General features: G+C 27.5%; 3 protein-coding genes across 8 annotated transcripts; 1 reads left to right on the top strand and 2 right to left on the bottom strand.

Annotated features, from left to right (window-relative positions):
• Window positions 1-2,188: 2,188 nt before the first annotated feature.
• On the bottom strand, window positions 2,189-16,144 carry LOC111674544 (serine/threonine-protein kinase meng-po). The gene is made up of 2 exons (XM_023435172.2): window positions 15,866-16,144; window positions 2,189-4,507 (listed from the first exon to the last, which is right to left on the bottom strand). Exons 1-2 carry the CDS (start codon window positions 15,876-15,878, stop codon window positions 3,159-3,161), a joined length of 1,362 nt encoding a protein of 453 aa, XP_023290940.1. The 5' UTR covers window positions 15,879-16,144; the 3' UTR covers window positions 2,189-3,158.
• On the bottom strand, window positions 4,375-24,576 carry LOC111674548 (tubulin glycylase 3B). Of its 6 annotated transcripts, XM_046945273.1 has the most exons (4): window positions 24,490-24,576; window positions 23,249-24,421; window positions 22,445-23,193; window positions 22,129-22,377 (listed from the first exon to the last, which is right to left on the bottom strand). In XM_046945273.1, exons 2-4 carry the CDS (start codon window positions 24,336-24,338, stop codon window positions 22,255-22,257), a joined length of 1,962 nt encoding a protein of 653 aa, XP_046801229.1. In that variant the 5' UTR covers window positions 24,339-24,421; window positions 24,490-24,576; the 3' UTR covers window positions 22,129-22,254. The 6 variants fall into 6 exon arrangements, with proteins under 6 accessions (XP_046801231.1, XP_046801230.1, XP_046801234.1 ...); XM_046945275.1 differs by lacking the exon at window positions 22,129-22,377 and adding an exon at window positions 4,375-4,507 and having other exon boundaries at window positions 23,249-24,496; XM_046945274.1 differs by lacking the exon at window positions 22,129-22,377 and adding an exon at window positions 16,188-16,548 and having other exon boundaries at window positions 23,249-24,496.
• On the top strand, window positions 18,274-22,200 carry LOC111674552 (tubulin glycylase 3A). Its single transcript, XM_023435186.2, has 3 exons — window positions 18,274-19,981; window positions 20,598-21,113; window positions 21,180-22,200. Exons 1-3 carry the CDS (start codon window positions 18,274-18,276, stop codon window positions 22,112-22,114), a joined length of 3,159 nt encoding a protein of 1,052 aa, XP_023290954.2. The 3' UTR covers window positions 22,115-22,200.
• Window positions 24,577-24,826: the final 250 nt, after the last annotated feature.

Below are 24,826 nucleotides of genomic sequence, written 5' to 3' on the forward strand. Positions count from 1 at the left end.
AATAAAAATTATAGAAAAATCTTTTATTTTATTTTCAATTCTTTCCCACACATTTTGCAAATAAAAAATTGACAAAAATTTGCATTTTATTTTTAAATTTACAAATAAAAAATAATAATAATCAAATATACATAATTATGTCACAAGATTTTTACTCATAAGAAAATATAATAAAATTAATATTTAACTCAAAAACACGCATATTTTTCCAAGCAAAATATTTCCATTGGGATGAAAATGATTCTTACAAATGAATACAGGTATGGACAAAAAAAAGCCTTTAGTATATTTGGCATAATTATGAACCAAAAGGGTTTTCCTTGAGTCGAAAGTAATGCGTGTATTAAATTTCATCCAATTATCTTCAATATTGCGCTCTGTAGTTAGAATACAATGTTTACATGGACAGACAGACGGTCAATGTTGAACCGATTTAGAAAAGAATTCTGTGCCGATTGACATACTTAAAGGCAAAAGACCATTAATACTATACGTTACAAACATCAGCACAAATCCAATATACCCTCCCCACTAAAGTGCTGTAAACCAATTATAGAGCTACTTTGTCACTCTCTACAGATACCTGCCGATGAATCGGCTGTTAAGAAGATAAGCTTCAAGTTTTTTTTTAGACGCCAAAGTCAAAAGAGAGTCGTATTTAAAATATGCCAACTTTCTAAAAAAGAAACAGAATGTAAAATATCAACAACTATTTATGTTTTACACAAATAAAAAAAATCACAATATGTTGTTGCTACAACAAATTTTCTAAAATTCTTTCAATTAGCTGTGAAATGAAAGCTATTGTGTCTGGCTATAAAAATTGTTTCCATACGCATTACTATTAAATTTTCTAAACATTCTTAAACAAATGGATATTCTTTTATACACCTGTATTGGTTTTTTATTATATTTTTTAAGAAATTATTTGGGATTTCTATCTATTTATTTAAAAAAGACACAGGTTTTTTATGTACGCCACGCGTTAAATAGATATTTAGATTTTTATTTCAAATAGGAGAAACAAGAAAAAACGGATCATTATTTTTATTGCTCTAGTTTTTTTTTTCAATAACTTTTTTAAGCAATAAAAGTCATTATGTGCTTAATGAAAATACATTTAGCCAAAAAAAAATAATAATAAAACAAACACATGTGCATACATATGTGTGTTAAATATATGTATATAAAATAATATGGGATTTTTAGTTATATGAAAAAAAGTCGAGACTATTTGTATGTGTTAATATTAAATATTTTGATGATTTTTTTGAAAACAAACCATATTGTATCCTATTTCTTAATGCATTAATTTAAAGCCATTTTTTATGAAAATGTTTCAATATTTTGTTTTGAATTTTATCATCAGTTTATGATCATCTGGTCAGCTTTATAATAAATTAATAAATAAGAGTGAGTGAGGTAAGCAAATAATTACCTTCACGTACATATGTGGGTACAAATGTTTCCAATTAATATTTCATATATTTATTATTTATTTATTAAAAATGTTCTTCTTATTTTCTTGTTAGTTTTAGCAATATTGAAAATGTGTTTAATATGTTGTTGGTATTTTTAAATTTTTATTTATTTATTTATTTTTGTTTATTTTACACAAAATTTTATAAATCCCACCTTCTTGTTGGATGCCATAAAATAAAAAGAACCAAAATAATTACTAATGTTCAGTTATTACAGCTAGATGTAGATTAAACGAACATGATGGTATAATATATAAAACTTTAAAAAAAAAATACCCATCTAGACTTCTAAGTTCTCTAAACTTGAAATTAAACACTTAAGCAAATTTGTCAAATAATGCTCTCTCAATTACATATCAAAGACTAGGAAACTTTTGTTGAGAAACTTTTTCTTAATTCTATTTTGAAGTTTCCTTAAAGTCCACACATAGAAATTTTTGTTTCTGAAGATACGTATAAACTATATTGATTTGTTGTACGAATGATCAGAATAAAAAAACAAAACACGAGAGAGATGAATAATATTCTTTCTATTTTCCTTCTCACGCAAAATCAAAAGTTTCGCAACAAAGTTTCCTAGTGTGGACCGGCAGTAAGATGACTTAAATCCAAGGGGTTACTCTGTAACTTGATTCGAAAGAAAAAATTTTCGAATTTGTTAAATACATTGTGTTTTAAAATCTTTTCCTTTCGAATCGAATACTGTTTAATCTCCCAGAACTATAATTTGTGTAGCTATGCATCACAAAGGAAATTTTTAATTTCACATCATTTCCACTTTTGTTCCACTGTATTTCTTTCAATTTTGAAAATAAATCACAAAACTTATTTCAATATTTATTATTGTATATAATTTCTGTTTTTTTTATGTTTATTTTTGCAATAGGTATTTTTGTATTTAGAAAATACAAATATTTAGATTAAATAAATTAGTATTAACAATATTTAGGTAAATAATAACTCATACATACAACTATCGTAAAACATACATACATATATACAACACAATAATATATTTTTTTTAATAAATACTATTAAACTTTTAATAATTAAATCGTTTTATAATTTATTTCTTTTTTGGTTGTGTATTAAAACTTAACTTAGTTTTAATTAATTAATGGAAGTAATTTTTCAGTAATTTTATCTAAAGAGCTAATTATTACTTATAAATATATATAGCATAATAGATACCAGCTCTGTTTATTTATAATTAAATTAAAATTAAGTAAAAAACTACAAATTATTTAACAGTGCCACCCCCTTATTCATCATAAAACCTCTGACAACAACTCACAAATCCTGTTTGTCAGTCCAAAAGAAAGCTTTAACATATTTTAAGCAACACTGTCCTTTGCAACATCTTAAATCGTATAAAATTTATACTGATATTTTGTTTCGTCTCTACTATGTATATGTATGTAAATATAGTTTGTATTCGGATTACCGTTTACATCTTATGCTTTAACGCTTTACACAAAAAGCTTTGTTTTATAGGAAATAGATGTTCCTATAACAAAAGTAAACTCGTTTAAACGAAGGCGATTAATTTCAAAGTTCAAAATATACATTTGGCTTTAAAAGAAAGACTTTAAAAACTTGTGTACATTATTGTCGGAATTGACATTTGTCTAACCAACTCATTTTCCAAATAAAATGAGCTTTTTTCTATAAATTAACTTAATTCGCTACATCCACCACCACTAAACTTTCTATTTCGGTATCAAAATTATTATCGCAGGTTTCCAGCCATTCCAAAACACGTTTGCGCACAGCATTTTGATCAAGGGGACTTTCGATGCCATAATTGGACATCATGCGTTTAAGACGGGATTTATTCTCATCGGCTGAATTACGTCCCTCTCTTTGATTTAAATAAATGCAGGAATCTTGATCCGGACTGGGAGATATGAGTGTTGCAGATTTGGAGGTTGATATGCGACATTCCACCCATCTATCTTTCATGTATTTGGAAATCTCAGTAACTTTGCATCTATCCTCAGGATCGTGAGATAAATATTTACGGAAGCATCTCATTAAACGGGCCGAAAATCTTCTAAAACTATCGGGTATTTTGGTAGTTTTACGTTGTTCATATTTCATAAAATTGCAATACTTGACATCTTTAACCCAATCGGCGGCATTCCAGGGGGCACTGCCAGTTAAAATATGAAACATTAAAATGCCAAATTGCCATGAATCACTTGAAGGCAAACAGGTGAATCTTTCGTTCTTGACAATTTCCAAAACTTCGGGCGGTACAAAACTAGTCCAGGTATGTTTGACTTTGTGAACTAAAACTCCTTTCTTGGTAGTGGCTCCGAAATCACACAACTTAACACGACTAAAGTCGGGTTTAAAAACCAAAACATTTTCCAATTTTAAATCACGATGAACCAAATTTTTCGAATGCATAAAACCTAAAGCCGAGCTCAGCTGTTCGGTAATCATCTTACAGGCATTTTCATGCAAACCATTCGGTCCCAAGTTAGAGGCCAAATCGCCATATTCGGCATGTTCCATAGCAAATACATAATAGTCCTTGGTCTGAAAAGCCACATTATAAGCACTCAAAATATGACGATGATGAGACAACTCATAATTAAAGTGAAATTCCTTTTGAAATTCCTGCACAGTGGTTAACTCAGCATGTACAGCCTTAAGCACAACTTCAGTCTGGGTAGGTCTATGCAAAGCTAGCATAATTTTGGCAAAGCAACCCTCAGCCAAGATCTTGGTGATGTTATATTGATCGTTAAAGGACATTAAAGGCAACTCAATGTCACGTATGATATGTATCAGGCCACTATCATCCTTGTCCGGTTTTCTATAAATGCTGCTGCGACGACTCACCGAAGCTTTTGAAGTAGGCACCTCCAGTTTCATGCTGGCACTGGTTGGTGTCAAGGGTGAATTGCAACGGTTGTTGTCCGTGCAGGTGCTGCTATTATTGTTGCTATTACGCGAGTTAGTGCTGCCACCATCACCGGCACGCGATCTTCTCAAACGGAATGAAAATGTACGTTTTTCTAAAAAGAGATCAAAAACAATTTAAGAAAATTAATAATTATTTGTTTGTTCTATTTAAAAAGTGTGTGTTTCAATCTTTATAAATGACATGATTAATATCAATATTAATAATACTTTAATTGTTGTTTTGTTTTTCTTTTTTAGTTGCCAAGTCTTTTTAGAGCTAATTTATTTAGTTTTCTATTATCTCTAACCGCAAAAGAAACCAAAAAAAATCGAATGTGTTCATCATCATTTATATAAAATCGACTAGAAGCGCGAAAAAAATGAAGTGAAATTAATTTCTAATGTTCATTTTAGATATGAGTATATATTAAGGTGATCATATGAGAAAGGTGGTTTGTAAGGGGAACGGTATACTTTTAGTATTTAAAGGTGATTTATGCCCGTGTATATGCTCACAACTTTGATGTTGATGTGTCATTTTCCAATAAAACATAAATTTTGGGTGAAAGTGTTTTATAAATATGATGTTCGTTTTTTTCTGAACATGTCATAAAAAACTATAATTCATATTTTTTTTCGGAATAAAGAAAGTGTCATAAACTTTTTTATTCTAGAAAATATTTCTTTAACCTGAAATCATGTTTGAATAATTTGAGATCTTGTTAAAAATATATTACCTTTGAAATTTTTAATAAGAATTATTATTCTTGTCAGAGTTTTTAAACTTTTTTTAACCAAAATTAAAAATGCTTATATTAGAATTTAAGAAACTAAGTTCTAATTAATCTAAAATTAACTATATTTAATATTATTTTAAACAATAATTTGAATTTTGGAAAAAATTAACAATATAATTTAAAAAATTTCCACGAAACATGATCTTGCCATTAGAAACTGTTTGATCTGTTTCCAAATAAAAACCTGGTGTCATTAGTTTGTGACATTTTTTTTTTTTAACAAAAACTAACTAATTACTCGATACAATAAGATTAATTGTTAATGTCGGTGAGAATATAAATGTATAACAACAACATGAGACGACGTAAAACCAACTAGACCTTGGGGAGACACAAAAATTGAAAATGATTTTTTTTAAAATCAACTTATGAGAAAAACAAAAATGATCATGATTTTGTTGTTGTATTTTTGATTTATTAAAACATAATGATCTTCGACCTAAATGTTCTTTAGTATATTTTTTTTGTTTGCTCATATTTAATGATAATTTTTCACAAAACAAAACTCTTTGTTTTCAAAATTAAATAATAAAAAAAAATTGTTAAAGAAAAAAGGAAAATTAAATTTGAAAAAAAATTAAAAATTAAAAAACGCATTTATTACTTTTTTTGTCTATTGTATTTTTATGATTTATAACACACACACATATTAAAATTATAAAAAATCGAAAAAATTAACACTTTGACAATACAAATAAACAAAGTAATGATCCACTTAAAGCTAATACAAAGTTAAATACAATAACAAAAAAACAATAAAAAGTTGTGAAAAAAATTGAATCTAAATAAATAAAATAATAATAAAAGACGCCGTAGTGTCTAACCAATGCGTCAATTGCGTTTGAAGAAGAAAAAAGAAAACACCCACGCAACTGACCGACAAACCGTCGAACTTTCGAACAAACGTGATTGTGATCATGTTTATATAAATTTTACACAAAATTTCTTTCCTACGGCCAGAAATCACATTAAAAAAATATATATTATTGAAAGAGTTCTGGGAAATGTTGAACATTAAGAAATTATTGCTTTCTATTCTTTCTATCTATTGTTTATTTTGACAAATGTTTTATTATTAGTTAGTTAGTTGTTGTTTTTAAAAAATTGTAGCAAATTTTATGTTTAAACATGATGTCAGTCAAATCATTTCTTTTTTGACTTTTTGTTTAATACTCAACTAATTTATTATAGTTTTCATTTTCGTGGAAATAAATTCTATAAATTTTAAATCAAATGATTTTTTAACACTGACTGATCTACAAAGACAGATATATACACACACACACACATAAATAAAACATTTATGTATATTTTAATTAAAAAAGATTTAAACTTTCTTCAATCTGTTTTTTTAAAGTTAGACAAAAAGACATGCTAGTGTGAAGGTGTGTGTGTGAAGGAGAAATGTTAAATTTAGTTTATATTATTATTCACTAAGGGGGGGTCTGGCCAATATTTTTGTTTTATTTTTGGATTAAATCACATTGTTTTAAATATAAATTTGTTTATAAATACAGGCACAGGTTTTAACACGCATTGCTAATTCTATTTTCCTTTTCCAATTAGCTAAAAATAAATATAACTTCTTGTATTAATGATTTCTTAAAATACTTAGACGTTTTACCCACTCCTCATTACTAGCAATTATTTGCTCTTAATTTGTGTTCATCTCTCTATATTACTTTTTCTCTCTCTCTCTATTTCTGTTTTTGTGTTTAAGTAATAATTTTCTATATATTTTATTTGGCAATATTTTTGTACTAACTCACCTTTAGCTAAAATCTTTCCATCAACTAATCTCACTTCCCTAACCGTGTAAGTCCCCTCCCTCTTCTTGTTGTTACAGTGCAATAAACGTTTTGTAAATGTAGCTGCCACGTTGTTTTATTTTAATTTTTCTTTTTTTTAAATATTTTTTTTTTAATTTAAGCGACTTTGGGGGCAATGCTGACGTCAATGGAAATTATACAAACAACAGAACAGTATATGAAAAAAAACATTGATCACAAACTGCCCCCTCTGTCTGACTGTGTATTTTTTATGGATTTTCTTGTTTCATGTTCTAACACGATCGATCTTATGGTTGGTTGGCTAGACATACGCATGAAAAGAAAACATTTAGACATTTTTACGCATATATAGGAGTGAAGAAAGATCAATTCCTAGAAAATTTTTAACTTATTAAAAAAGGTGATCAAAGTTTAGATGTTCTGAAACTAGGCAAATTTTATAAACAAATAACTAAATGCAATAAAAACCAGATTGATCGTGAATTAGTTGAGTGATCGCCAAAAAAACTTTACGCTGTTTTAAAACCAAATTCGTAGAAAATTTTCAACTAATTAAAAAAGGTGATCAAAGTTTAGATGTTCTGAAACTAGGCAAATTTTATAAACAAAGAACTAAATGCAATAAAAACCAGATTGATCGTGAATTAGTTGAGTGATCGTCAAAAAACTCTACGCAGTTTTAAAACCAAAATAAGTTTCTCCAAAATTCCTAGAAATTTTTTAACTAATTAAAAAAGGTGATCAAAGTTTAGATGTTCTGAAACTAGGTAAATTTTGTAAACAAAGAACTAAATGCAATAAAAACCAGATTGATCGTGAATTATTTGAGTGATCGTCAAAAAAACTCTACACAGTTTTAAAACCAAAGTAAGTTTCTCCAATACTATCAACTAAACCATTAAGCTAACTTCCAAAACCTTCAAAAGAATTGAAGGATCGATTTCTAGATCGTGGTTTTGAGATAAAATTTGCCAAAAGTTTTGATCGATTCTTTTTATTTACTAAAAATATTAACTTAAGATCAGCTAAAAGTATAAAAATTGATTGATTTCATATAAGAACTAGCACTAGTTTGAAGACATTATACAGAACTGATGGGTATTATCGTTCAAAATGCTATAATTTTTGTTTTCTAATTTTTTTTAAATAATCAAAACCATTTGGATATCTATGATTAAATAAAATGATCAGTTTTTAGTTGGTTTTTTGCTCATAAAACTAAAAATTATTTTCAATTCAATATTTCCTCTTTTTTACGATAAATTCAATTAAACATATATATTTGTTGTTAAATAAGTAATTTAATTTTTATTGTTGTTTATAGATTGATATGAACATACACATAAAATGTACATTTAGTTACGAAGCGGGTTTAGTACTTATTTTTGTTACTTTTTTTAAATGCTTTTTTTTGTAAATTCATTTTTAAATATTTTTTTGTTTTGTTGGTCAGGGTTGGTTTGTGGGAATTTTCCAGAAGACGCCCTACCAGATAAACTGTCAACACTTTTCAAATTATTATGATGAAATCAAGGTCGTCAGTTCAATAAATCATTGTGTGTTTTGAGTGTAAAACAAAGAGAGAGAGAGGAGGAGGGAAGGGGGATACAAAGTTAAACAGTAATCAAATCTGTGTTTACTCGGTTAGTAGGTGTTTATTTAACAATTGAAAATTGATGGAAATCCTGCTACGAAAATAGTCGTGTTTGTAAACAATCATGTTTGTTTTTAAATCAACGTCAGTTTGCAGTTTAAAATAAATGAACTCATTTGTAACACGAGGTATAAAGTGCATTTTTTTTTTTTTTTTTTTTTTAAATCTTAATTTAATGTATATTGTGGGTGGACTCGTGTTTTCTAAGTTTGTTGGGATTTAACTTCAAATACTTATTGAGTCCTTTGCTTTACATTTACATATGTATATGGGAATGATTGGTTTGCCTTATAATGAGTGTAGTATATGTACGTGAATATGTTCTTGGAGAGAAAAATTATGGTATCAAATTAAACTACACACTTAAGACTGTATTTAATACACCCGTAAGATTATATAGTCTAGAATAGAAACCAATACGATTTTTCATACTACCTTTTCTCTAGGTGTATATGATTAATATTGAAGTGTAATTTATGGTAATTTATACACTCTCATGAGCACGAACCTCTTGCTGTCAAGCTAAGTGCAAGATATTTTTTTATATCCATAGCTTTAAGTTTGTATGTAGTATGTTGTTACGTTTTAACCCATAATGAAGATATTTTTAGACTCAAAAACTCATGTGTGAATATTTTAAGAATTCTATTCAATCTCTTTTTGTTACTATCTAGAGATTTCTTAAGATTTTAATAATATTCAATTAAATACTTGTTCATCAAACTATTGAAAACAAATTTTTCATAACCAATATATTAACACCTCATTATAGCCAAGTTATTAATATTAACAGCAAAAGAACAACAAAAAAATATTTGTTGAAATGCACAAATTAATAAATAATAAAACCAAACAACTGAAAGGTATGCAAAAAAAAAGAATAGTAATAGAAAATAAACATAATGAATGAATCATATAATAATAAAAATTGTATATTGAATAAAATGTAGCTGAAATACACAAGTATTTTAATACCAAAAAAACCTTTTAATTTAAAAATTAAACGTTTAATATATAATTTTTTTTTAGTTTTTTTTTGCCAAAATAATTTGCGTGCGCGCTCATGAAAATGTTTTGTTTTAATATAAAATAAACAAAAATGAAAAAAAAACTGTTGAAAAGATAGAAACTTTTATTTTGAAATATTAACATATTTTTTTAATTGATTATCGTGTGAAATTGATTTTTGATTTTGTTTTTATTTTAAAAATTAACGTAAATCACACAAACACCCACCCACCGTTACTAAGATGATTGTATTAAATTAAAATTAACATTTTAATATTGCAAAACAAAACATTTATTGTTTTCTAGCCTGGAGAAAGAAAAAAACAAAAACAAATATTGTTGCTGTTGTGTTGTATGTTTCTGAGAAACAATCTATAACTAAAGTGATTCATTTCAACAATCGCATCCAACGAAATAGACATCAAGCCCACAAATGAACAATAACAACTTGTTTGTTTTCATTTACGTTCAATAGAAAGGAAATACGTTAAATACAAATAAATTTAATAAATATTTACATTAAATCAATGAACAATTTTGTTTATATACAATTATAGTTATACCAACCTATGAATGAGTCAATAGGAGAAAATTGTATTGATACTTTTTTTAAGATAATCCATAGGGGTCCTTTATTACGATAAATTTATAAATTATTATAACATTGAATTTCAAGTGAATTCTAATGACGTTTTATTGCGTGTTAGCTTAATTTTTTTTTGTCTTTTAAACACACCTACTAGGGAATATGTACATATGTCATTCTGTATACAAATTACTTTAATTTTTCTTAGTAATTTTGTACGTTTATTTTATTTATATCCCAATAATTTGATTTCTTTTTGGGGTGTCTGTTTTTTTCAATTTTGTCGCATTTGCATTTCATTTAATAAAGGCTCTATTGTTTGTCCTGTCTTTTTTCATCGAAAATTTTGTTTATATAATTTTCTATAAATAAAAACAACCTTCAATTCATTTTATTATACCATTTTTTATGAAAAAAAATCTAAATTGATTTTTTTTTTTTATTTTTTTATCATCGAAATACTGCGTATTTAATAAGTACATAAATAAAAACAAAAATAAATATTAATCAAGGTACAAAATCCAAAAAAGAAATTGTAGTTTAGATTTTCATTTTAGGTTTTGTTTAAAGAATGTTACAAGAATTTTAGGTTTAACAACATTTGTTGCAAAACATTGGGAAAATTTGTTGCTGAATAAGAACTTAATATTAGACATTAGAAGTGTATCTTTTTAATTAAAATAGAAGTTTATAAAGTGAATTTTGTTTATCCGTTTTATTATAAAACTTAGTATAAATATGTTTATAAACATTTGTTGCGAAACATTAAAAGAAATTTTTGTTGAATAAAAATTAATTATTACGCATTTGAAGTATATATTTATAAATAAAATATAATGAATTGAAGTTTTTAGCTTGAGTGATTATTGGATTTGTACCTATTGAAATTTAATTATGTTTATCAACATTTGTTGCGAAATATTGAACAAAAAAGTACCGAAATAGAAGTTGTTAAATAATGTTTATTTACTCAATGTTTGTAAACATTTGTTGCGAAACATTTGAAGATATTAGTACTAGTATTAATAATTAAATAAAATATAAGATAATAAGTTGAAGTTTATTCATTGAATATTTTGTTTATCAACATTTGGGGCGAAACATTCGAATGGGTCTTAAAGTAGATATAGGATTTTTTAAATTCTAGTGCTTCCCCTTGGTATTCACATTTAGAAAAGCGAAATATATTTATATTTCGCTTTTCTAAATGTTTGTGCACAATGAAGCCTCACAAATGAAGTATAGGGTACAAGTAAAGTCGTTTTAAGCAACCATTAATTAGCTCACCTATCTATATCGTTTTAAGAAAATTGTTCAAAAAAGAAAGTGATAATAATAAAAACCATAGACAGTCTTATAAAAAAAGAAAAAAAAACAAACAATAATAACAATCATATGAGTTTTTTTAACAATTCATAAGATTTTGTCGTAGAATTATGGAGACAAAAACAACAGAAAATTTCATCCATATAATTATACTATATGCTCGTATTTTGTCTGTATAAAAAACAAATTTAAATAAAATAAGTAATAAATTTAAAAATTTATAAAAAATTGTATTTGTCTCCTTTTTTTGTTGTTGATTTTTTTTATAACAACAGCCCACGTATTTAATAAAAAAATTATTTAAAAAAAATAATAATCAATTTTGTTTATGTGTGGAAGAAAATAAAGAGAAAACGTAGTATTTCTGCTTATTTTTAAATGCATTTGTAAACAAACACAATATAATAACAAAATAACATAAAATGACAAATATACACTGACACATTTACTCACTCCCTCACATATATACGTACATAAAAGTACAGTTTTGAACACCATATAGAACAGAGCGAAAAAATATTAATTTATAAAAATCTGCATCAGGTGGATTTTCAAAAATTTTTATATAAAATTTATATTTAAACAAAATATATATAAAAAAAGAAATAAAAAGTGCCATGACATTTATTTTTTTATTATTATTATTTGTTTTTTTTTTCTGTCTGTGCACCTCATTAAATAGTACAATTCTATAAACATTTATTAATAAATTCTTGCTTTGTGTTTTTCTTTGGTTTTTTTTCTCGTTTAATGTTTAATAATTTTTCTATATGACCTCCCCAGTTGTTGAGGGTGTTTAAAAACATTATTTTAGTAATTAAATTTGCTCTTTTTTCAATTATTGTTTTCTTGTATTTATTTCATTGCTGGTGTTTTTGGACTCTCAATGATCATTATTACATTTTATTGCTTTTTTTCGAAAATATTGTTGTAGTTGTTGCTTTGATTTGTATTTATGGTATTATAAGTGTGATAATTTGTTTTCTCATTTTTCTTTTTACACACTTTATTTTAAGTCTGTCTGTTTGCTTTTTTTTGTTTTTATATTATAATTTTTCTTTTTTTATTGTGTGTCAATGGCAAGTTGTACGTCAGACCAGACAATATCACCAACAACAACCGCAACAACAAAATCACCAACATTAGCATCAACAATAATAAGAAAATCAACCACAAAAACGTTGACATCAACAAGATTCTATAGAGTTATTTAATTTAACAAGAAGGCCTTGTTGACCCATCATATTTTTTGTCATATTTTTATATTACAGAATTTTATTTTTCCATTTATTAAATATTTTTTCGGACTAAATAATGTACATATGAACACATTTCTCCGCTAAAATAAATCTAAATATTTTGAGTAGTTGTTTGTTTTTTGGTTTTTATATTTCTGGGCAAGAAATGTCCCAAAGTAAAAATAAACATCGAAATGAGACAGTAATTAGTTTAAACAAACAATAAACAAATCAGTGTAGATGATACACTTACAAAAATAATGTAAACTTTGGGTCCAAAAAAGGACTAGAACAAAACTAAAACAGAACTAGAACAGAACTAGAACAGAACTAGAACAGAACTAGAACAGAACTAGAACAGAACTAGAACAGAACTAGAACAGAACTAGAACAGAACTAGAACAGAACTAGAACAGAACTAGAACAGAACTAGAACAGAACTAGAACAGAACTAGAACAGAACTAGAACAGAACTAGAACAGAACTAGAACAGAACTAGAACAGAACTAGAAAAGAACTAGAACAGAACTAGAAGTAAAAGTAAAACAAAAACTGAAAAAATCTTCCATTTTTCTCTCAATGTATTCACATCACGTTGCTAAATGTTTTGCTGATGTTAAGAAAAAAATCAAAATAATAATGTGTAATAAACAAACTAAAACTAAAAATTCAATAATTTTTTCATTCGTTCATTTTCAATATCTTGCCAAATCATTTCAAATGAAGCTTTTTAAACATATGATATTAGAAAAGTTATACAAAAAAAAACATTATTTCAATTTAGCACAAAAATCAGCAAGATATTAAAAGCGCAGTTTGTATGATTTCCATAAAATATAAAAAAAAAACCATTAATAGTTTCAATGTTCATTTACGTTTACAGGCAAATAAAAAAATTTAATTGCAGAAATATGTAAAAACATTAAAAAGAAATTTTACAAACAGTTTAAATTTGTAACGATTTATTTTTGCAACATTTATTTGTTCACTTTAATAGAAATTTTTATTGTTGTATAATAACAAGCCAAAAAATTTTAATTTTTTACAATACAACATTTTTTCTGTTGTTGGCATTAGGTTTTATCGTAACAAATTATTTTATCGTTAAATGAAATTCGAAACAAGTCATAAAGTTTTGTTTTTGTTAGGAAAATATATATTATTTTCTGTAATATTACTTCTGTATGTTTTTTTAAATGTTTTCTTTTTATAGAGAATTTCGAATGTAATAAAAATGCACTGTAAGTATAACAATTATTATACATATTTGATAAAATATTAAATAACATTAAAGAATCTTTAATATTTTGCAAATTTTATTAAAATTTATTTTTATATGTTTTATTTATAGTTTTTGTGGCGTATGATTTATTTTAGTTAAATGTTGGTAATAAATATTAAGTATACGTTTAGTTGTTTACTGGTAAACCATTTTTTTACAATTTAAACTTACTAACTCTCACATTATTTAAATTAACGTTTTATTTATAAAAATAATAGAAAAAATTACTTTTATTATTTTTAGCTAATCCTACTTAAGGGTTTTAGCAAGAAAATGAAAAAGAAAATTTTCCATGTCTTTACACTAATTTTCCTAGAAATCATTATCATTTTCTTTTTCAATTTTACTTTTAGGCATTTATCATTGTATATACTTAAGTATTATGGAAAATAAATGTAATCAAATTCTATTTTTAATACAAAAAGACACACACCCTCATTAAACAGGAATAAAATCCTCTTTATAAAACCTAACATTAGCAACAACAATAAAAAGTACACAGACTTTCTACTTAGAAAACCTCAAACCTTAATTGTTATGCTAAATAAACCTCAATGTTATATTTTATATAAAAAAGTACAACAACATTACGAAAGAAAACAAAAACCTAAAAAATGAAAATGTTTAGGAAACTGTTAGATATAAACTGCTCAAGTATTGGTAATACTTATACAGGACATAAAAATAGCAAATTGAAAAAATAGTAAACAAAAAGAACAATGCTCCGTTTTTCTGGCTGCTGAGTAAAAAAAGTTATTTCTTATTTTGCTCATTTCTAGAAAATCGTAATGCATTGACGTCATAGTTACAGGATTTTCATAAACACATTTACACATACATACATATTTACTCTTTTATTATTAGCTAAACAGCAACAATACCAATATCAACTTTTAACAGTTTGTATGAAAAAGGTAGACGACCCATGGCAATGACGTCAAAAGCAATACTAAAATGAACAACAACAGCAACAACCAAGAAACTTTAGACATTTAAATTTAGCAGAATTTAGTATTAAGTAAAGATTTGTCATGTCACACAATTTCATAAATATTTCAGTTTGATTGCTTATAAAATTACCAAAGTGATTAAGGGCATATACAAACATTTTGTTAAGGGAAATGAGAAAGGTAGCATTTAAATATTTGTACTATAAATAGCTTTTGTTGGTTATGAAAATGTAATAAACTGAAAATGATGGATTGGTTTATTTTTATTAGAGAATCATGAATAAATTATGAAAATTATTGAAAAAAGTTTTAGAACGGAAAATCAAAATTAATTATGTTAAAGTTTTAATAACTTAAAAATTAAAAATTATATATAAAATTTAAATAAAAAAACTATAAAAATTAAAAATTCATTAAATAAAAATTTTGTATTTCAGGAATTTGAAAGATGTTAAGAATTTGTAAAGTAAATAAATCATTAATTAATTTAAAAAAGTTTAATAAAAGTTTTTTGCCAAGTTTTTAAGTTAAAATCAAAATTTTTAAATTTAATCAATTTTGAATGTTATTTTCAACATTTTTAACTTTGAAATTGTAAAAAGTAATAATTTTAATGAATCCTTGTGATTTTAAGATTATTTCAAAATCTTGCAAAATTTTTTAACATAAATTCAAATTTTCTAAAAATTTTACGAAATCACATTTAAAAACATCACAACTTCAAATTTGAAAAAATTTCAAACAAATAAATTAATTCGGCCTATGGAATCGTGTTTTTTGTGTTTTCTATAACTTAAAGACTATTGAAGACTTAAATAAGTAATCATTTGTTTTACTTACCAATAGTTCCCATTTTGTGAAATTAAACAGTGCTGATGATATTTGCTCCAATATTTCTAAGTTTCAATTCCGGCAGCTGGAAAAATATGCGTTCTCTCCTCCACAATCAACAGTTACAGTTTCGTTTTTCTTAATCGGCTATAAGTCTTTAACACAATTAACTTTAAAATTTTTTTATAACAAAAATAATTTGGCACAGTTTTAGCAGATTTTTGTATTTATTTTTTTATTTAGTTTTTATAACACCTTTTTAAAAGCTTTTTCTTTAATAAAGTCATAAATACTGTTATGATAGTTTGTTTTTTTAAATTTTGTGTTTCGTTTTTTGTTTATGAAATTAAAATTTCACAAATATTTATAATTTTTTTATTTTTTTTAATTTTCAAAAAAATAAAACGTAATTTTTATTTTAGCATTTAAAATGTTTTTCTTTGATTTAATTTTTTCCGTTAATGTTAACACCAGCAGTTAAGCATATGAAATGTTTTCAAATTTTCCCAGCGAAGTCATTTTATATACTCAATTCCATGAAAAAGCAAATAACCTTAAGCGAATTGTTGATTTCTTTTTTATATTTCGCCTATACACACTTTAAATTGTTAGTATAAAACTCAATAGATTCTGTCTCTCTTTTAACAGAGAGTTGTTTTCTAGTACCGGTGTTTTTCTATTATTTTTTCTCTCTGTTGTAAACAAATTTTTTTCACACTTATTCAAATTTACACATTTTGCTTTTAAAACATTTATTTCTATTATTAGTTTGTTTTTTTTTTAATGACTTTAAATATTAAGCGAATATGTCTTAAACACAACATTTTCTTCTTAACATTATCAGAGATAGATAGTACCATTATATTTCTCCCAACAACTTTTTTTACTCTTCCTTTTTCATTTATTGTTGTTGTTTTTACACACAAATCGTGCAAAATCCATACATGTCATGTTTATATAAATGTTATCATATGTTGCGTATAAGTTATTTTTATTTATAAATTTAACTGTTCATAACTCATACGTACCATGGTCCTTTAATAAACTATATGTATTCCTTTTTTCTTCGTCTTTTCAAGGTTTATTTGTTTTTCAGTTTCTTTTTAAGTGAAAAACTTTAAAGGTGAATTCATTAAAAAGTTTATATTTATGCAATAACAAAAAAGAGGAAAAACTTTTGCAAATAGTTTATGAAAGTAGATCAAGTAAAACACAAAATGTTAAATGTAATAACTTTTTAATAAATATGTAAAATTTAAAATGTTTTTAGTAAACAATTTTAATTTTTGTACAAAATTTTCAGTCATAATTAAAAAAAAAAAACTTTTCTAAAAAAAATATTTTTAATTAAACATTTTTTTATTAAAAATATTTTTAATTACTATTATAGAACAGAAGGACGGATATAGCTAAATCGCCCTTTAAATCTATAAGTAATAATAATTTATATATAAAATTGTTAATTAATACAATTTTTTTTTAAAAAATACTTTCTTTTCAAAAAAAAAGCAATTTTAATGAAAGTTTGAAAATAAATTTAGAAAAAAGAGTTTATTTTATGCAACAATTTTGGTGAAAGTAGATTTCGCGTGTAATATTAAAGAAAATACAAAAAATAAGTTGATTTTCTTTATTTATTACTAACATGATGATAATCAAACTATACATTCTTCAATGTTTAATATATTACCCGCCCAAATTACATTAGGGTGAACCAAACTGAAAGAATTTTAAACGCCTTAAACCACATGTTGTCGAACTAACACTACACTACAAAAAACAAGTTTACTAATTATTATCTAAATTAAATTCAGATAACACTGATCTGTTTAATTAATAAGCATTTGATAAACTTCAATTAATTTCTTTATTACACTTTATTATGCCTAGGGACACTCTAACGAAAGCATGCTTATACATCAATGACGAATACAATTAAATGAGGTATTACAATAGTTCTTCTTTCTACATAAACCTTGATAGTTTCCATTTCAGCTTGATTTTATGTTTACAACAATTGACTGTCAAATTAACCCTTTAAATAATGTAAGCTAAAATCAAAAATAATATGAAAATATAATAGCTCGATAAATAGATCTGTTTAGAATGAACAGCAATTGAAGGCAGAGAGTTGCCTTTGGAATTAATTAACATTTTCTCATTGTTTTTCTAACACTCATTTAGATACTAAAACAATTTTTCTATCAAGTTATAAATTTATCTCAGAAATAGCAATAAATTATTGTAGATTTATTAACAGCAGGAACACCAGAACACAAGGATTAAAGAGTTAATTTTTTGCGCATAAATACTTTCATATACATATGTACATAAGTGTGTATGTAACTCTTGTCAATGTACATACATACATGTACTTATATCTAAAGCCTAAATTATAATATAAAAAAAGAAGCAAAATGGAAAGTAACACGAAATATTTACTGAATTTTATTGAATTAGTTATCAGTAAAACGTTTGCCAGTTCGTTACAAGTTACGTGTTCTATAACGGTTAGCGGAAATTTTAAAGGATACAAAAAGCAAGTAAAACAAACTTCAACTAAATATTTTAATATGTTAAAGAAATTAAAGAAAATCAATGAAACGCCTATAGAATTAGCAAAAATAACAACAGAAACAACCATTACAAATATTGTTGAGGCAGTCCCTCAAACTGAAAACAATAAAAGTGAATTGACATCAATACATGATCAAATAGCGGCAACAACAACAAAAACTAATTTAAAAAATGAGCACACAACTGAAAAGGGTTCTAATGAAAATCCAGAAAATGCTAAAATAGATAAATTGAAAATTTTAAAAAATCTTAAAAACTCTACCGATAATATAGTGGAAAAATGCTCTAAAGTGGCAAAACGTAAACCTTTTATAGTGACTCAAAAAAGTTCTGAAATTTTAGTAACTGATGCTCTGAAAAAGTTGACGAAAAAATCTGTAGTTAGCACTAAAGAAAAACCAGTACAATTTGTCTCCAATCCCAATGAAGTCAATACTTGTTCTCTCGCCTCCCAAGGCAGTGTTATTATCGATAAACAGCTATCGGTAATGGGGCCCTTTAAAAAGGTCAAATGTGTCTATACTATTTTAAATAATGAACAAATAAATACCTTGCGTAAACATGCCCAAGAGGCGGTAAAACAAAATAAAATTTTTACCATACGTGGCAACTACAATTCTGTACGTCATGCTTTAAAATCTCGCGGTTGGGTTGAAAAACTAGAAATGCATCGCAAGTCAGGCTCATTGCCTACTAATCAGATCAATATCTGTGATTTATCACAAGTCTTGCCCAAACGTCGAATGGGCGAAACACAAAGACAATTTATAGCCAAGGTTGAGAGAAATATAATGTCTCGTTATATAGAAAATGTATTGTGTGATTTGCTCTGGACTCCGCATAAGGAAAAGGCTGATTATGTGGAGCAATCTAAGAATAGCAATATGCTAATTAATAAATTCAATAGAGCTCCTTTTACCAACAAGGAAAATTTAAATGCTTTCCTGCGTGATATTTCCGCCTTTTATGAGGAAGGTGTGGCTGATATAAAATTCCCACGCTGTTTTAATGTATGGTCTCCCGAAGAACTAGGCGAGTTTATAGATCATTTTAAACTAACTGCCTGTATAGCCTTTATACGCTGGTTGGTAGACAAATATCATGAGGGAGGTTTTGATATTGTGTTTTCTGCAACTGGCAAAATTCCTTACAGTTCTATTGATTTTGCATATAAACGTTGTCTAGAGTTTATGGATAATTGTCAGCACAACGATATTGATGTAGAGGATCCAGCACGCATTTGGGAACATGACTGGGATGCTTTTCTCCATCAGCATTATCAAATGACACATGAGGGTTTTAAAATTATGGCAGATCCTCAAAAATTAGTGGAAAGTGTTATAACAAGAGGTGTTCAGCTGCTGGATAATATAAAATACTACTGGCCTCAATATTCCATAGATGGCTATGAAAATCTTTGGATTGTAAAGCCAGCTAATAAATGTCGGGGACGTGGTATACATTTGAGTAATAATCTGAAGAAAATTGTGAATATTGTTAATCCCTCTATAGCGACGAAAAGTCGTTTTGTAGTGCAAAAATATATGGGTAAGTAATAGGAATATTAAAAATACTTTACTGAAAATTTCATGTTTTTAACATGTTACATTGTAAATTTATATGTTTGCGATTACACAATAAACGAAATTACTTATGTAGTACATATGTTTTAATAGATTACTATAAAGACGTGTTTTTTACCTGATTTCGACACAAATACATACCTACGTTGAAAAACATATTACAAAAATAGTCCATTGAACGATAGACCTACTTTTCTTACTGTCAGAGGCAAAAAGAACTTGAAAGCAAATCATCTACAAAAAAACAATAACAAATATTATCCTAACAACATAAAAACATGCAAACGTTATTCGACTTACATCAGCAACAAGTGGCAACAAAAAATTGTCATAACTCACGCTAATTTTAAAATTTGCTCTTCGAATGTTAACTTAACATTCGCTCAATTCACAAATCGCGAGATTGTTATTAAAATTTCATATCGACATATGTATTTTGTATGTGTTATAAACAATAGTTGGGTTCCCCATGGGAAAACCTGACAAATTGCATTTTATTTTAATTTTCCTTTTTAATACTAAGTAAATCTAGTATATACATATGTATATAGATTTAGCATATTTATTGTATTTTTTTACAGAACGTCCTTTAATAATCCATCAAACAAAATTTGATATACGCCAATGGTTTTTAATCTCCAGCATACATCCTCTCATGATCTGGATGTATAAAGAGTGTTATTTACGTTTTAGCTCACAGGAATACACCTTAACGAATCATCACGAGTCGGTGCATTTAACAAATCATGCCATACAAAAGAAATATACTAATAATGGAAAACGAGACAAACGTTTGCCAAATGAAAATATGTGGGACTCGTACTCTTTTCAGGCGTATTTGCGACAAATTGGTAAACAAGAATATTGGTTAGAGCGCATCTATCCTGGTATGCGAAAAGCTATAGTGGCTGCAGTTTTAGTTTCTCAAGAACACATGGAAAGGACGCCCAATACATTTGAATTATTTGGAGCCGATTTTATGATATGTGAAAATTTCTATCCTTGGCTAATAGAAATAAATTCCAATCCCGATTTAGCTGCCTCGACAAGTGTTACGGCTAGGATGTGCCCTCAATGTCTGGAGGATGTAATAAAAGGTAAACAAGTCCTCCAAAAAGTACAGTTCAATATAAATATTTGCAATCATTTCTTTTATTTTCCAGTAATGATAGATCGTCGTAACGATCCCAAGGCCGATGTAGGAAATTTTGAATTGATTTATCGCCAAAATATCCCACCTACCCCAGCCTATATGGGTCTTAACCTAATAATCAAAGGCAAACAAATTTCGAATCGTTCAAATGCACATCATTCCTATCAAACATTTCAACGCAGAGAAAGATCCCTACAAACAAGCCAGTTATACAAACAACGGACTTCTTTAACTGTGGCAAATGTTTCGCAAGTACATAAACCTATGCCCGCCTTTAATGCCACCGATTATATAGAAAAATGTATGGTAGAAGTGGCTTTAAATAGTCCTCGAACTAAAAGCGTTTCTTCATTAATGAGTATGAATGAAAGCAAGCCACTGTTGACGACGCAACTGATAGCCTCAGATAAACGCAGAAAATCATTTACCAACCTCGTCGGTCGTTGCAAAGCGCGCAAGATATCTAGTCCCAACTCTTCTCTCCGTTCATCTATGTACTCGACACTAAAACGTCATCGTAGCTGTGGACCTAGATTTTCGACTAATTGTGTTGTCGATTGTAAAGACGCTCAAAAATCTAAATTTTTTGTGGCCTCGTATAATCAGCAAAAAGCTTTACACTCATCTCGTAACGTAAGAAGTATTAAGAAACCAAATCTTTTAGATACCCCAGTGTTAACTATAAGTAAATCTGCGGATAATATAAGAGAATTATGTAGTCCCCTTAAAAAAGCTTTGCCTAGCTCTAAAAGCCTTAGTCCTATGATACCAGCCAAGAAAAATTTGACCAATACAAAATCGCATTTAAGTTTAGGATCAAAGCCACAACCGAATGACAAAATCGAAAACAGTGCCACCACTATACATGCTATTGGAAAAAGTATATCCAACTGGAATAATAATATTAATAGTAAAAGACAAATCAGCCCGATGACGAAAGTTTAGAGCTACAATACCATTACAAAGCGTTAAACACTTTTTTTGATTTAGCTTACAAAGTGGTTACAAGTTATATTTATTCAATTTTAAATAAAGAAATGCTGTAAATAAATTTTATTTAATTGTGGTTTATCATTATGAGGGTTTCATTTGGGCATTGTATAACGCAAAGCTAAAGCTTCTTTTGCTGCCGCCTTTAGGCTTTTCGACACCATATTTGACATACTTGCTTTAGACTTTTTGGATAGGACAGCAGATATCTTTGGGCTCTATTTCAAAATAAGTTTAAAAGTCTGATCCAAGCTTTTAATGGCATAATAAAGAGCTGTATCTTACCTTTATTTCAGTTACCGTTTTGCTTTGAGTTTTGTTTTCCATTTTAGGTTTTTTGCTTAATTTTGGTTTCGTTGGTATACACGGGCGTTTTGTCAACTCAACTGATTTGCCGCTAACATTTAAGCCCTCCGTGTTATTGAATTGTTGTTTAAATTTGTAATTAACCTCATAGACCATTTCAAAAAGTCCCGTTGATGCTCGACTATTGAGTGGCAAGTCAACTATGACTTTTACACAATCCTGCATAACCATTGGACAAATTCGGGCAGTCACATCTGTTGACGGAGATAAATCGGGAGTGGAATTGATCTCAATCAGAATTGGATTATATTGTTCATCTAGCATAAAATCACAACCATACAGTTCAAAAGAATTTTCATTTAAATTTGTCTCATCCAAACTAGCCAACACAACAGCAATTAGATTTTCGCGAAAACCAGAATAAACACGTTTGTTCCAAGTGTCTTCTGGCACATTTTGGGTTTTTAAATAGGCTTTAAATTGCTCCAATGACCACATATTTTGCTTAGGTAATTTGGGATCACGGTTGCTTTTATTCTTATATTTTTTCTGTACTGAATTATTGGTCAAATGTATACACTCCCGCAAATCATCAATGCTGTACTCCTGGGAACTAAAGCGCAAATAACAATCTGTATATAACCAAATTTGCACTGTTGATTCTCTTATGAATACCAACATATATTGGCGAATATCAAACTTGGTACGATATATCAAAAGTGGTTGTTCTAGAAGAAAAATATGTTCTTTAAAACTGATATTAGTTTAAAGATTGTTACTCACCTATATATTTCTGTACTATGTAACGACGATTAGTATGGTTGGTGCACCAACTTAGTATTTCATTTAAACTATTACGTATTACAATACCCAAACCTCGACTCTGATACCCAGGTTTTAGAATCCATAAATTTTTATATCCATCCCATTTACGGTCCGGATGTTTTTCTTCCATTCTTGTTAATAGATTTGTTGATGTCTTAATAAATTCCGTCAACTCTCGATATGTACATTTTATTTTCTGTTTACCATTAATAACTTTACTAGAATCGTCCAAAAAACTGTTCCACTCTTCTTCGGGGACTTGAGATTGTTCTATATCTAACAATCCAATATTATCCCAATCGTCTAATTGTCTTTTAACTCGAGCCAAAGCAAAATGCACAATTGTTGGGCAAATAGTACCCTTTTCATAATCGATTATGTCTTTATGATTCTCAAGGTGCCTTAATAGGTATCGTAATAAGCTAGCACATTGAGTAATGCGGAATTCATCTGTAAAGGCCATCTGTTCTTCTTGATTGGCTCCCAAGCGAAAAAAGCGAGGATATAACATTCCTGCAACACCATCTTGATGGAACCAGTGCTGTTGTTCAGCACATCCTATAAGACCGACTTTTGTAGAAAAATCCATGGCGTGAGTCCTCCGTATGCGATTCCGATATGGATGAACATCCATGTATAAGTCGCGCTGAGCCTTTGGCTGCCATACAAAAAATGCAGGGAGATGGTTTATTATTTTGCTAATGGCCACTGCTTCATAGTCGTTTCCTCTCCTGGCATGCTGTAGAAGCACTTCTTCTGATAGACCTTGCAACTTGTTATGGCGTCCTGGGGCCAATTTCTCCAACCATCCTCTTTTAAGCAGTGATCGCCTTATCGTATTATAATTCCCAAAAATAGTAAAAATTCGACGGTTCCTATAAGCGTCTATAACTTTTGCTCTATACATGCTCGAAAGAGTTTTAGGTGGTATGATCATTGAATCTTGATGTTTAACTGTCACCATTGGTGTTATTACAGAATTTTGATTATGAACCAATCTACCACTAGTGTCAAATGATGAAGACAGCTTCATTGAAGAGTTTAGCATTTGAATTGTGTTGATTTTCAATCTGTTTTCAATATTTTTTTAACTTGAAATTTTGAAGCAGAAGCCAAATTTGTTGGTTTTTTCTTAAAAGTAAAATTTTATATCAACTCTAAAATACATTTTTATATAAAACTCAAAATTCGAAGCATACTTTCTTGCAAATTGACAGTCACTTTTAGTAGAAAAGTTTGGGAAAATAAAAAAGAACGGTATAACAAGGTTCAGGGCTATTACCATAATCTCTTTCTGAGTTAAATCATCATGATTGGAAGAACTAAAATATGAAAAAAATAAAATTTAAAAAAATAAAAAATGGATATTTTATCGATTTTTTAATTTTTTTTTACAAAAATCTTATTCATTAATTCCATACATAAAGCACCTTAACAACCTACCTCTTCCTTAATTACAATCGAAATAAAATAGACCAAAATCAGTTACGAGTTTTTCTTTTTTGTTCATATTTTAATATGTGGTAATTATCAGTA

The sequence above is a fragment of the Lucilia cuprina genome, chromosome 2 (assembly GCF_022045245.1).
Source record: "Lucilia cuprina isolate Lc7/37 chromosome 2, ASM2204524v1, whole genome shotgun sequence".
NCBI classification, from domain to species: domain Eukaryota; kingdom Metazoa; phylum Arthropoda; class Insecta; order Diptera; family Calliphoridae; genus Lucilia; species Lucilia cuprina.

Bases quoted from the DNA above. Each gene is read 5' to 3' on its own strand.
- LOC111674552 (XM_023435186.2), top strand. From the start codon at position 18,274: ATGGAAAGTAACACGAAATATTTACTGAATTTTATTGAATTAGTTATC. The intron at 19,982-20,597 runs GTAAGTAATAGG...ATTTTTTTACAG, and splicing joins TGTAGTGCAAAAATATATGG to AACGTCCTTTAATAATCCAT. The intron at 21,114-21,179 runs GTAAACAAGTCC...TTTATTTTCCAG, and splicing joins TCTGGAGGATGTAATAAAAG to TAATGATAGATCGTCGTAAC.
- LOC111674548 (XM_046945273.1), bottom strand. From the start codon at position 24,338: ATGCTAAACTCTTCAATGAAGCTGTCTTCATCATTTGACACTAGTGGT. The intron at 23,194-23,248 runs GTGAGTAACAAT...TTTTTCTTCTAG, and splicing joins CATAGTACAGAAATATATAG to AACAACCACTTTTGATATAT. The intron at 22,378-22,444 runs GTAAGATACAGC...ATTTTGAAATAG, and splicing joins AAACGGTAACTGAAATAAAG to AGCCCAAAGATATCTGCTGT.